This window comes from Capricornis sumatraensis, chromosome 16, assembly GCF_032405125.1.
Source record: "Capricornis sumatraensis isolate serow.1 chromosome 16, serow.2, whole genome shotgun sequence".
NCBI classification, from domain to species: Eukaryota; Metazoa; Chordata; class Mammalia; order Artiodactyla; family Bovidae; genus Capricornis; species Capricornis sumatraensis.
In genome coordinates, this window is record NC_091084.1 from 29,412,116 (window position 1) to 29,426,377 (window position 14,262).

The 14,262-nt window shown below is 49.3% G+C and overlaps 1 protein-coding gene across 1 annotated transcript in view; it reads right to left on the reverse strand.

The window, feature by feature from the left end:
- Window positions 1-4,984: 4,984 nt before the first annotated feature.
- The window catches only part of SIK3 (SIK family kinase 3), a 258,013-nt gene continuing 248,735 nt past the window's right edge, over window positions 4,985-14,262 (reverse strand). The window contains exons 22-25 of the mRNA XM_068988165.1: window positions 9,897-10,060; window positions 8,870-9,002; window positions 7,632-7,802; window positions 4,985-6,924 (exon numbers count right to left, since the gene is read on the reverse strand). Coding sequence (XP_068844266.1) covers window positions 7,645-7,802; window positions 8,870-9,002; window positions 9,897-10,060 — 455 coding nt within the window. The 3' untranslated portion in view covers window positions 4,985-6,924; window positions 7,632-7,644. The remainder of the gene's footprint in view (window positions 6,925-7,631; window positions 7,803-8,869; window positions 9,003-9,896; window positions 10,061-14,262) is intronic.

Genomic DNA, 14,262 nt, shown 5'->3' on the forward strand with positions numbered 1-14,262 from the left:
GCCTGGGTCATAGAACCTGTGAGCGTGCAAGCAGACAGGAGTTTTGAGATCAGCCTCTCTCCACCCCCATCTCCAGATGAGGAAACTGAAGACTGGAGGAATTTGCCCAGTGTCCCTGATCTCCCAGGGCATGGGAGGCAGGGCTGCACTTAGAACCCAGGTCTCCGGACTGAGGACCCAGGGCAGAAATGTGTCCTGTGCCACCTACCCAGGAAACTCCCTAAGGTTCCAGAACTCAGCCAGGGGCTACTGTCTGCCAGATGCCAGATTGGCGGGGCTCCAGGCCTCTCCCACTCTAGTAGCCTCATGCCTTTCTCCCCAGAGGGGGAAGCTCTGGAGCTGGGCTCCCTTCAGTTTGAATCCCAGCTCTCCCACTTGTTAGCTGAACCTCCCCCACACCTCAGTCACTTATCTGTTAAGCGAAGATAACAATAGTCATCTCCTAGAGTTATAGTAGGCGTAGCAAGTGGATGGAGAATAATGTCCCCCTACCCCTGCCAACATGTCCATGTCCTGCCCTCTGGAACCTGTGACTGTTCCTTTAAGTTGCAGAAGAGACTTTGCAGATGTTATTATAAGTCCCTTGAGAGGGACTTCCCTAGTGGTTCAGTGGTTGAAGAATCTGCCTTTCAACGCAAAGGACGCTGGTTCGATCCCTGGTTAGGGAATAAAGATTCCCAAATGCCCTGGGGCAACTAAGCCTGCACACTGCAACTGCTTAGCCTGTGCATTCTGGTGCCGCAACTAGAGAGTCTGTGCATGACAGCAAAAGATCCCATATGCTGCAACTAATAAACAAATATTAAGGACCTTGAGATGGGGTGACTCTCCAGGGTTATCCAGGTGGTCCCGTGTCATCACAAGGATCCTTACATACACAAGAGGGAGGCGGGAGAGGCAGACTCAGAGAAGATGGGAGATCAAAAGCAGAGGTCAGAGGGATGTGATTGTTGGGAGGGGACCATGAGCCGAAAGATGCAGGCAGGCTCTAGAAGCGGGGTGAGACCAAGAAGAAGAGTTTCCTCGGAGCCTCCAGGAGGAATCAGCTCTGCTGATGCCATGCTCTAGACTTGTATGACCCTTTGTGGACTTTTGACTTCCAGACCCGTGCTGTAAGATAATAAGTCTATGTGGTGTTAAGCACTAAATTAGAACATGCATGGCAAAACTGAAAGTGCCTGGCACTGAGTAAACAGTAACTCTTCTGCACCCCAGCACCCCAGTTTCTGGCCTTGTGTCCCCTGCTCCCACTGAACACACTCACACTGGCAGACCAGAGCTATGAATGACTTCAGTCTCTGGTGGCGGAAGTAGGGAGGGGGAGGAATCACATTTTCTCCATGTGGCCTCGACACGCAAGTGCCCAGATGAGGGGGTGACCTACCCCCCCCCCCCCGCCGCCACCGCCCCAGGGGACCCAGCAGGGAGGAGGGCTGCCACTTGGCCAGCCTAGTTCCCAGCCTTTTGTTAAGAGAGTGGGAGGGAAGCCGGTTCCCTGCTCAGGGCAGCTCAGGGGTGTCTGGGGACGAGAGGCTCCTTTCTCAGTCAGCATACAGGGGACCACAGAAGCTTAATACTTGGGTGCTATTTTGCCCTGCTTTAACGGAAATGATTGTGGCAAACCTAGTATCTGACAGCTGCCAGTTCTTCAGTGGCCAAAGCATTTTCACGATGAACTGAAAGGCCAGCAGGCCAGATATTCTCCTTGTTTGGCCCGTGAGAAGCCTGCAGCTGAGAGCTGCTAAGAGTTGCCTTATGACCTTCAGCCATCAGTGTTCAGTGCTGGCAGGAAGGGAGTCAGGGGCCTGGCATCTAGCTCTTTGATGGTTGCCTGTAGGCCAGCAGCAGCTTGGCCTCCGACTCCCAAAGCCCTTTGGGAGTTTGATAATATCTTACCAAGCTGGAAGCTTTCTTTTTATTTTTAAACTTTTTATATTGGAGTATAGCCAGTTAATGTTGTGATAGTTTCAGGTGAATAGCAAAGGGACTTAGCCATATATATACATGTATCGATTCTCTCCTAAACTCCCCTTCTACCCAGGCTGCCACATAACATTGAGAGTTCCCTGTGCTGTCCATTAGATCCTTGTTGGTTATCCATTTTAAATATAGCAGCATGTACATGTTGGGCTTCCCTTGTCGCTCAGCTGGTAAATAATCTGCCTCCAATGCAGGAGACCTGGGTTCAATCCCTGGGTTGGGAAGATCCCCTAGAGGAGCGAAAGGCTACCCATTCCAGTATTTGGCCTGGAGAAGTCCATGGACTGTATAGTCCACAGGGTTGCAAAGAATCAGACACAACTGAGCGACTTTCACTTCACTTCAAATGTTGATCCCAAATATCTCTTCTCCCAGTTCTTCCCCTCTCCCCGGCGACCATGAGTTCATTCTGTGTTTGTTTCTGTGGAAGCTTCCTTTTTAAATATGTTGCTGTGTTGTTAGTCACTCAGTCATGTCCGACTCTTTGCAACCGCATGGACTGTAGCCCTCCAGGCTCTTCTGTCCATGGGATTTCTCAGGCAAGAATACTGGAGTGGGTAGCCATTTCCTTTTCCAAGGGATTTTCCCAACCCAGGGATCAAACCCAGGTCTCCTGTATCACAGGCAGGTTCTTTACCGTCTGAGCTTGTTCACTAGTGTGTCTGCCCCATCTCACTGTAAGGTGTTTGGTTTAAGTCGGCCCATGCCCCTCCGTTACTAGTATTTTGGAATAAGGGAGACTTTCTGAACAGAGGCCAATGGGAAAACCAGAGCCAACAGCAAACGGAGCATGTCTCAGGACCAGACTTGGGGTCCATCCAGTCACTGTCAGAGGCACCAAGTACCCGGGATGGACTAGCTGTTAAGTGGGTGCAGGGCCCACCAGTGTCGGCCCTTAGTCCTACCACCCTGTGCCCCTGATGTGGGGGTCTCCCCAGTCACCTTGCTGGAGTGGGTCCCCTGGTGTGTGTGGGAGTGTGGCTGGCTGGCTGGCTGCAGGAGTGGATTTTGCTCAGAAGGACTGGCCACTCATTTCACAATTGGTGTCTCAAGGTCATACGGGTCAGTCTACGCTGGGAAGACTCTGTTCCCTGCTGGGTCTGACACATAGCAGACACTCAGCAAATATTTGCCCAGTGAACTATTCTGCATCCCAGAATCCAGAGGGTTACTTGAAAAAGCGGGCTTGGAGAGGAGACGCAGGAGTCTTGCCCATATAGCCTGTTATCGGGGACCCTGCTCAGAACATTTACTCTGAGTGTTTATGGTGCAGGTCAGGATGGGAGGCTTGAGGTTGGGAGGTCTGGATCATTTGGGGAGGGAGGAGATCCCCATCACCACCACCCCTGTTCACTGTTTGATAGTCTTGTTGCAGCTCCTGGTGATAGACAGAGCCCCAGTTTAGACCCCAGCACTGGGCATCATAACCAACAAAGAATCTCTCCTGCCCTCCTGCTTAGGAGACTAAGGTCATGGCAGAGCAGGAACGGAGGTCTAGCTCCTCGGTGGGTACACCAGCCTTCTGAATCCTTGATCTGTGCAGGTGGAGTGGGGCGGGTGTGGTGGGGAAGGAGGCTACCTCAGAGTCAGAAAGATGAACAAGGACCTGTTGGCAAGGCTTCCACCTTCACAGCTCAGACCCCTGGGTCCACATCCAGCAGGCAGGGCCAAGGCCTCTGACCTCATCTCCAAGGCATTGGGCTGCCTGCAGTAGGGCGTGGCACCTTCCACAGAAGATTCTTCCAGATTACTTGAAGGCATCTGGTTTATCTGTTTGGTTTCAGAGACACTCTCAGCCTTCCAAGGGAGTGTGTACAGACTTGAAGATTCCCCACCCCTTACCCCCAGCCCTTTTTTAAAAAACATTTTGTCTTGGGGTAGAGCCCGTTGACCGAGAAGGCAATGGCAACCCACTCCAGTACTCTTGCCTGGAAAGTCCCATGGATGGAGGAGCCTGGTAGGCTGCAGTCCATGGGGTCACTAAGAGTCAGACACGACTGAAGTGACTTAGCAGCAGAGCCCACTGACGGACAAAGTTGTGATAGTTTCAGGTGAACAGGGAAGGGACCCAGCTATACATTAGAAGACCCTTCTTGAGAAGGCTCTTTTCTGCTCTCAACACTCCCACAGTGACCTTCTAGTCACGTGGACTCAAAAGATTTTCCAAGTTCCCTTCTGTCCCTTGTCTTTCTATAAGCTCAGTATTTCCAGCTGCAGTGATCTTTCTTCATAGAAGGCTTCTAGCAGCTATTTGTGAGCCATGGCTGGGACCCTCCAAGAAATTCTACCCTGTCCTCTGGAGTCCAGGTATGGAAAAAGGGGAAAACTATAGCAAAAGTCCCCTTCTATCTTAACACTTAGTTGGTGTCCATATCACTGGGTTGACTGAGGTCACTCCACAGACGCCCCAGCCTCTGCCAGCTCTTTGAAGTTCTCCTTCTACTCCTTCAAAAGTATCCTCTCAAGGAATCTGTTTTCCATCGGACTCAGTAAACTGTAGTGTTCACTTCTGAGGGGGCAGAGTCCAAGCCAGGTGTCTGATGACCCAGCGTGAGGTCCAGTGCAGGCTTCTGGAGAATGCTCCTCTCTCAAAGCAGGGTGAGATAAAGCAGAGCTCACGGCCCCACCCTACACGTCCTCAGCCTCCCACATTCCAGCTTCCAGCCTGAAAGTTTCTCCCAACTAGACTCCAAACACAAGGCTAGTACCATATCAGCATAAGATCATAGTCAGGTGTTTTATTTTCACAATCCCCCACTGTCCAACCAAGTTACCAAGCTATAACTGCCCACCAAAAAATGATTAAAGGTCTTACTGCAGCTTGGGTCTGGAGATTTTTTTTAATCCTTTTTTAGTTCAACATAAATGAGAAAGAAAAAATACTCTGACATTTTCAAAGAACAGAAGTAGGAAAGTATATTCATATACGTTCAACATATATTGCGCATATTGGTTACTACAATAAAAAGCAATGATTTTTTTTAAAAGTGTAGTTTGCAAGATGGCACGGTTAATAGGCTCACTGGCTTTCGTCTGGGTGCTCGCTGTGGGGCGGCAGTCTGCTCGTCCATCAGTTCAGTGAACAAAACAGGCTGAGTGTGTGGTGGGGGCCGGCAGGGGTGTCAGAGCGGCAACGAGCCCAGAGAAGTCAACAGTGGCGGTTCGGGCTCTCTCAGTTGCTTCCAGAAGGTGAGTAGCTGGTGGCTCCCACCAAGTAGAGGGGGTGTGGGGACCATGGAAACACGGAGAGGTCCCAAGAAAGGCTCTTGCACTGCAGAAACCCACTCGAGGGATACTGGGTCCAGGAGCTGAGCTGCCAACATCAGAGAGAAGGACAAGCTACGTGGGGGATCCTGGCAGCAAAACCAGGATGGCCATGCTGGGCACCCGCTTTCTTCTGTGCAAATTCAGGATGAAAGATGAGGAGAGGCCAGGGGACCTGTTACTCTGCTTCCCCAGAAAAACGGATCAAGAGTATTTAACATCCCTTCCTTGTTTTGAAGATCAGAAGGCGATAACCCAGATCTTCTGCCAGCCCCCCAGCCAGCAGAGGAGACTTTGGTTTCTAACGGTGAAGGAAAGTAAAGATAGCGACGCAAACAATAGCTATCGCATATGCACTGCCTCAGCAGGGAGGCGGGGCGGGGAAGGAGACCACCACATCTGTCACTGGCACGAGTGAGAACTGCTCACAATTACGAGGTCTAAATAAAATACTTTGAACAAAAGGTGCAAGTCACAATTCAAATAGAACAGAATCTGGTTAAACATTTCTCTTTTAAACAAAAATTTCTTTTGCTTGTATTTATTATTAATAATAATAACAATAATAACAATAATATCAACATTTACCAAAAACAATTCCTACATGATCAAGAATTAAAATAGGGGCTGAGGATGCACAGAGAGGAGAAGGTTAGGAGGGTGGCAGGACCCAAGACAACCTCCTGTTCTTCTTGCCTGTGACAAAGAGGCTGAAAGGGAAAAGCATTATATATATATAGATATATATGTATGTATTATGTATGTATACAGATACATACACATATATATGGAGAAACAATCCTTGTTATATCACAATATAACATGAGAAGGAAAGGTGACCCCAAAACACAGTGTGCCACTGTTGGGTGTTCAGTCCGTGGGCAGAACCAGCAGGACGATAAAGGCAACCAACCTTCCGAGTTACAAGAGGGGAGCTGAGTTACACACCAGAGAGACATTCTAACCGGCAACCCATCAACGCCAGGCCACACTCAGCCTCCATGCTAACATTCTCATGTGATTTTGGCTTGGCCAGACATGTTTTTCAGTGAAGCCCAGCAGAAAAGACCTCTCCAGGTTCAGGCTTGGGGTATCTCTTTTTGCTCTCCAAGGGCCAAAGGCTACTGCCCCTTCCCTCTTATCTCTTTCTCCAGCCACTACATTCCAGAGTATGTTGCCCTCTAGATTTTGCTTCTGCGTAAGAGCAGTTCAGGGACTGGAGGGCACTCTGCAGACAGAAGCTGGGGAGGGGAACGGCTCTGGGCCCTGGCCACCATACGCTAACTGCTTTGCTCTTCTGTTTTAAAAAAAAAAAAAAAAAAAAGGAAAGAAAAGAAAAAAGAAAGAAAATCACCTCCCAGAGAAAACACACCTAAAAACAAAAACAACCAAAAACAACCCAAACCAAAAACCAAACCAAACCACCAACTCAAATACACCAAATACACTTTCACAAAAGGTGGCGAACATGGATTTCCTGTTTATTTCCTTGGTGACTTGGTCATACAGGCGAACATGGCAAAACCCCCTCAGATCCCAAAAGAACAGCACACTGATGAACCAAATGGGAGGAAAGGAGCCGACATTCTGGGTGGAGGGAAAACAATGGCAACTTGGCGCAATGCTGCTAGATACTGTTGGTTTAAAATCAATCTTTTCATTCCCGCACTGTACATAAACCTGCAACAGAGCAGACACAGAGAATTAGTTTGAAGAGACAAAGACTCAAATATTCCATTGAAAACTTTCAAAGAAATGGTTCACTTTACCTCAGGTATTTTAAGAGGATTTGCTTTACTGAGGCTCTAATACAGATTTGCCAGATGGCTTAACTTTCAGCGAGTCTTTTCTGTCAATGAATTTTCAAAGACAGAACTGATACTGCCTCTTATGTTTAGGCATTACTCCTGCAAAATTGGCCAGTTGACCTGTTTTCTACTGCTGGCCTCTGATCACAAATTTCTGGTATATTTTTCCACTTGCAGCATAGCCTTAGAAAAGATCTGGCTAGACATGTATTCTTGCTGAATTTCATCCTTTATGACTGAGTTCAAGAACCACCTCCTTTTCCATTACCGTGGCCAGAAGTCCGGTCTGTCCTCTGAAGCTCACTTATTATTTGAAGGCTATGGCACCTATAACATGCCTTATCCCCAACAGTTCGACCAAGGGACCATGGCCAGTATTTCTTCTAAATGCCCCATCCATCCCTCAAACAATTAGCATGGTGCTTAATGAAGGAGTAGAAAGATGCAAAAACCTTGGCTGGAGGAGTGGTGGTGTCAAGGTCACTGGCTCAAAGTTCATGTGGAAGGAATCTCCTGATGGGATCAGGAGCTGACAGTGAGCCAAAGGGCTGGTTTGGCTCCGGCCAGGGTGATACTCACTTTCAATCTTTCGCTACACGCCTGCCTGTTCCATGCTGAAGGAGACCTCAGGGTGCTTGTAGCTGAGCAGTATGTCTGTGATGCACGTGGATGGGTAGCAAGAGGAGTTTAAATGCTGGCTGCCATCTGTCAGGTCTGGGTGCTCCTGACCTCCAAGACTCTCCCCGCATTCTGCAAGACCAGAGAAAACTTGGGAGGTTTGCAGGGAGCTTGGGTGGGGGCTGGGCAAGAGGTAGAGAGAGGAAAGAGAGAAGTCTGAAACTTCTGTGGCCCTAAGTTCCAGTTCAGAGCAGGCCCTCAGTTTGGCTAGTGACCACGGCTGGGGGCCAGGCTTCTTCCTGTTGCCCCCACTGTCCATTTCCCCCTCTTCTTTACTGTCTCCCATTGTCAGGCACCGTCAGCTCCCGTGGTGTGGGATAAGACAGCCTCGTGCTGACAGACCCTGACGCCTGGGCACACTCTATGCTCAGGGCATGGGCCTAAGCACTTTAAACTCCCAAGCACAGGCTTCCCAGGTGGTGCTAGTGGTAAAGAACCTGCTTTCCAATGCAGGAGACGTAAGAGACACGGGTTGGATCCCTGGTCAGTAAGATCCCCTGGAGAAGGAAACGGCAACCCACTCCAGTATTCTTGCCTGGAGAATCCCACAGACAAAGGAGCCTGGTGGGCTATACAGCCCATAGGGTTGCAAAGAGTCGGACAGGACTGAATGAGTGAGCACGCATGCAGGGAAGCTAGCAACTGCTCCCAGCACAGTCAAGGACATGGGCTCTACTCTTTCTGTCACTTTACAGAGGAGGAGCTTGGGGGTCAGAAAGGTTAAGCGCCTTACCCTGTGGAGCCAGTAGAGAGCAGTCAGAATTAACTGCAGATCCATCCACTCCTGGGTCTGTGCTGTTATCAGCTCAGATCCCCTCCCTCTACTGGTTCTAACGGGAGGCAGACATTAGGACACGGTGCCTCCTCCTCAGAACCAGAACAAGAGTAACTGAAGGGGCATCTGAACATGCATACAGACAGGACACTGACGGGCCTGTGCTCAGTCAGGAGCAGGGCTCCTCCGTGCTCTCTCACTCAGTGCAGGAGAACTGGGGAAAGGCGGCGTCCAGAAGCCCACGGGAATGCTGGGGCTTCCCATGGGCTCTTCATACAAGAGGGGAGCAGTCACTGGTGAAGAGGGAAGGGGGCCCCTCTAGAAACTCCTTTGGGGTGCCTGCCCCATGCATAATGCCCCTTACCCTCGTTCTCCCCGTCCTGGAACTGCTGGCTCCCCATGAGCGATGACTGACTGAGAACTGCATCTGACATCCGGGCAGAACTAAGTGCTTTCCCTGCCACGAGACTCATGCCAGGCAAGTTGTCCAGCTGCACCTGCAGAAAACAATTATTAAAAGAAGTAAGGAGATCAGAGAGCATGCCTTAAGAGACTGCTATGCCCTCCAAAGGAGCCCAGGCCAAGGGCGGCCGCAAGCACTGTCTCAAGCACTGCTACCCAGGCCCCCTTCCTCTGCAGGGCTATCCAAAGGGGGATGCTGTGGGGGGAACTGAGGCAGGGGCGGGGGTGCGTGCGGGGAGGGAGGGGCTCAGGGAGTCTCAGCTGGCGCCCTTGACGTCTACCCGGCATTCCAGTACCAGGTTTCTGACCTGGCTTGAGGCCATGAGGAGTCTCTTAGGGCGGCAGTGTCCAATAGCACTCTGTTCAAGGACAGGGGATGTTCTCTGTCTGCCCCATCCAAATCGAAAGCCGCCAGCCACAAGTGGCTACTGAGCCCTGGAATGTGACTAGTGTGACTAAAGAACTCGGTTTTACGTTTTATTCTGTTTTAATTACATTTAAAATTGAAAGGTCACATGTGGCTGGTTGTGGCTGTATTAGTGCCGCCGAGGAGTCTGCCCTAAGGCAACAAAGCTCTGCCAAGTGGACTAGCTCCCTTGAAGTCTGAATAAATTCAAGGCAGCTGCCAGGATAATAACTGAGAGTATGCAGGCTCATCTGCTGGGGCCTGAGTTTCAGTTGTTTGGGGAGAAGTTCAATAACTAAGACTAGAGGAAATGGATGCTCTTGATCCTCAGCTTCAAATGTGGAGCTCGGCGTCAGCAGAGATTCTCCTGGAATTTCAGGCTTGTTACAGTGATTCAGAGACATACTCCCTGAGTGCTCAGGGGCGCTGGACTCTGATTGAGGAGAACAAGAGACACCACCCCACATTCCTAAGTTCTGCTTTCAAAGGTCCCGCTTCCAAGAAGCAGGAGGGGCCGACGTACATAAGCATCATCGCTGTTCTGGATGGTGTGATGTCTCTGGAGGGTGCGGGGCCTCTGGTGCTCACTGACTGAGGGGTGTGCGGGATGCCCAAGTCCATTGTGATCTGGCAGCTCCATCGCTTGTCCAGGAGAACTTCTATCCATGCAGCTCCCTAGGACAGACTCTGAGGAGACAGAGTAAAATAGGGTCAGTCAGCAGACCTAGTGTCTCTCAGTCCACTCTCACCAAAGCAGCATCTTGCAAGGCACAGTGGGCCAGGGTGAGGACCACCATTGGCAGACCAGTCCTGGACAATCCCCAGCTGGCTGGTGACGCTCGGAGGAGCCTGGACCAGCCTGCCAACTCTCAGTCCTTCCTGGGGCTCTCTCTGCAGGAATCGTTCCCTTACAAGAAAAAAATCCATGTATTAGTAGTTGGCTGAACCTTTTCTTTTCTCTTCATTTCTCTGTTGATTTGACAGTGCTATGTTCCCAAACCTAGATGCACAAGAGAATCATTCCTGGACCTTCAGGACCTCTAGCCTGGGAGAATGGCCTCCACCCTGTGGACGCCTCTCTCTCTTCCCTTGGCTTCCCCTCCGTACCCCACCCAGTCCTCTCCTCTCCTCCTCCGACTCCAGCCCCAACTCCTTTCAAGGGTCCTCGTCTCTTTACCTCTCTATCCTTGACCCTCTCACTCTCCTCACACTTACTTTGGCAATATCATCTATTTTCATGGCTTCAGCTACACTGCTTCTATGTAAAGAATTACTATATGCTCTTTTAAGCTCCAGATTCAAAATTCTAAATATTTACTAGATATCTTTCCCTGGATGGCTGAATAACATCAAACACTTCACAGGTTCAATTCTGAACTCACCAGCTTTCCCTACAACCAACACCTCCTTTCCTAATCTTCTGGGTATGAGCTCATGGAGTCCCTGCTGATTCCTTACTCCTGGTTCCACATCACCTGAAGTCTGAAGAATCTGCCTCTCCAGTATTGGTCACTTTAATTTCTTTCTTTCCAGTCTCATTGCTTCCACGAAAGTTTGGTTACCTCCTGCCTGATCACTATAATAGGCTCCTAATCATTCCTCTTCCACGGCCCTACAAAGATGAACCTTTCTATAGTGGAGCCCAAACCCCTCATTTTCACTGGCCCAGCCTCTCTCCCAACACACAATTCACCCCTACATTCTAAGTTCCGGTCAAAGGGGACCACTCACGATTCAGTGCATTTGCTTTCACCTTTCTCTCTCCCTGGAAATGCTTAATCTTCTACTTCCATTCCTGCCAGTTCTAATCAATGTATCCTTCTAGGTCCATCTCAAATGTTACCATTTTTATGAAACTTTCCCTTTCAAACAGAAATAAATCATTCTTTCCTTTCATTGTCAGAAGACTTTATTAGACTTTGATTATGCTAACATTATTCCTGGCACCATCTTCAATTGTCTACTTGTGTTAATGTTTCATATTAAACTGTAAATTCTTTGAGGACAAGAATTATTACATGCATGTTTGTGAGCCTTCAGTATTCCAGAACACTGCCCAATACCAGTGTTTCATAATATTCTAACTGATATCAATCAACACTCTCTTAATATAGGTCAGTCACCTGTCAGAGTTAGGATGGTCAAGAGTACCAAGGCCACACCAAGGTTGACAGGGTCCTCCTGTTGGCACCTCTGGCTCCAGTCCTTAAGAGTCCAGCACTTGAACATGTGTTTTCTTTGGTTGGTTGGTTTTTCTGGGTTAAAGTTCCCTGGCAACTACTAGGCTTATCTCACAATGAACGGTACCTTGGTGAGACCAAGTTTTTAAACAAATTTTAATGGGAAACACAGTCCTAATGCTAACTGCACCATCCCAGTATCTATGTGAATAATGAAAGTAACACGGGCTGCTTGAGTGATGTGTAAAGTATTTCAGGTCTCTATATTCAAATGGTCTCCTTAGCCGTCGCAGTGAGGCCAGGGCTTAGGGGCTGGGCCGGGACAGGAAGGGAGGGGAAGGAAATGACAGGCACCTTGCTGGTAACGCAAAGCACTCTGGAGGAACGGGAGAGGAAAGGGAGCTTCCAAACGACCGAGAGGAAGGCGAGTGAGACTAAGCTGCTCCGTGGGATGAGGTCACCCACCCGCCAACCAGCCTGATCCCCGTCAGTGGGCACAGTTCATGTGCTGGCTGCAGGTCCAAATGAAGGCCACCGGCAGGCAGTGATGCAAGGCTGCCTCTGGTGGGTGGTATGTATGCTAAACCTCCCTCCCTGCCATCTCTCTCTGTGAAATGGGTTTTTATTCCTGAGAATGGAGTTTCTCCACATCTGAACACCCCCCTCCTTTTGGCCCTGCCCGTGGGAAGGTCCCATGGATTCTGTCCTCGTCTGCTCTCTTCACAGCCTTCAGGTCTGGTGCGGACAGATGGAGCCCTTCTTGACAAATCTCACGACAAGCCCTCCTGACTTCCCCGCCTGGGGCTCAGAAGCACTCGCTCTGGGGTCAGGGAGCCCCAGGCCTGGATCCTGGCTTCACCAGAATTCCTGGGCAAGTGACCTGACTTTACTGGATCTCGCTCCCTTCATCTGCAAAACAGGACTTACTCCACAGGTCTATGAAGTGCTTACTTGAGTTTGGTCCTCTATAAGAGCTCAGTAAAGACTGATATTATTTACACTCATTTCAGAGATATTATTTCTGAGAGGATGGGGCACAATGAACCAGCTGACAAAAACAGACAAGATGATTTTATCACAGAATCCTACTTTGAGAATTATGGGGCTAGTTTACCACGGGTAAGTGAGCAAGTGAGCTACTGAAAATTTAATTTCCAGAAAAGAAGCCTCTAGTTTAGGAGATATAAATGTGAGCTAAAAACTAGATGAGAGGGAGTTCCCTGGTGGTTCAGTGGTTAAGACCTGGCGCTCTCACTGCTGGGGCCCGGGTTCAATCCCTGGTCAGGGAACGAAGATCCTGCAAGCCTCGTGGCAGTGTGTGTGCTCACTCAGTCCTCTGCAACTCTCTGTGACCCCATGGACTGCAGCCACCGGGATCCTCTGTCCATGGCATTTTTCAGGCAAGAAAACTGGAATGGGTTGCCATTTCCTCCTCCAGGGGACTTCCTGACCCAGGGATTGAAGCCAGGTTTCCTGCATTGGTGGGTGGATTCTTTACCACTGAGCCACCTGGGAAGCCACACAGCACAGCCAAAAATAAACTTAGACAAAAAAGAAGCATATTAATAGGGGTTGGGTAGCAAACCAGGGGTCTTTCTATTCAAATTTCAATATAATTCACAGGTCAAAGATCAGGAAGGGCTGGCACCCTTGGCTTGGCAGATATGCTTGGAAGGGGAAGAATGTGAGGCAAGGGGGCATAAAGAGAAGAACATAAGGCTAAGAATTCAGGGGATTTGAAGTCAGGTTCCAGCTCCATCACAGTATATGAACTTGGACAAGTCATTTAACCTAACCTCAATTTCCCTATCTGAAAAATGAGGGTTATTTGGGGGCTCAAGAGACAATAGGTGTCAAAGGGCCTTTCATAAACTGGAAAGGACTACACAAGCAAAGTAATTATTTTTAGTAAGAATGTTGAGTTTAGAGGGCCCTTGTGACTCTACAGAGGAGATCCACTGACCAGTTTGGCAAGGGAGGCACTGCGTGTAAACAGACCAACCTGTTGAGCAAGGAACAGGAAATTGAGGCTCAAATCTTTGGCATTCCTGATGCCAATTCAGCAGCTGGAGGAACTGTCAAGCTCACCAAAGGATGCAGAAAGAGGATGCCAAGAGCAGGATTCTCAGGTATTTACCTAAGCAAAGCTGAGAAAGTACAGAGGAGGCGAAGACCATCTGATCAGGCAAGGGGAAAAAACACACAAACAGACACAATGCACCCCGCCCGCCTACCTAGGGAGCTGTGGGGCAGCTTGCGCTACTCTCTGTGGAATCTGTCAGTTGACTCGTCCTTACTCACTTACTGGGTCTTAAGAGAAAAGGAGAGAAGTGCATGTGTGCACATCCCTCTCAAAGGTGCCGGGGGGTGAACCCTCCCAGACTGGGGTCAACCCATTTGACCCCTCTATGGGGCCTGAAGTCCTCCAGGGCTGCTGAAGCTGAGCAGGCTCAGGGAAAACGTGGTCTTCTCTGTGAGTTCAAGCTGGTAATCTCACTGTGTAAACTGGTTATGCTCTCATATTTATTTGCAAAGTAAAAAAAAAAAAAAAATCAAGTGTATGTAATAACTAGTACATAGGGGGAGATAAGCCTATTTCTACTCCTGGAGGACAGAAAGGGAGATTACAGACAGCATGGGGCATGTCTAGCCCTGACCTTCTACATATTTCAAACAGACCTCTGGCAGGCTGCCGGCTCAGCTCTCTGG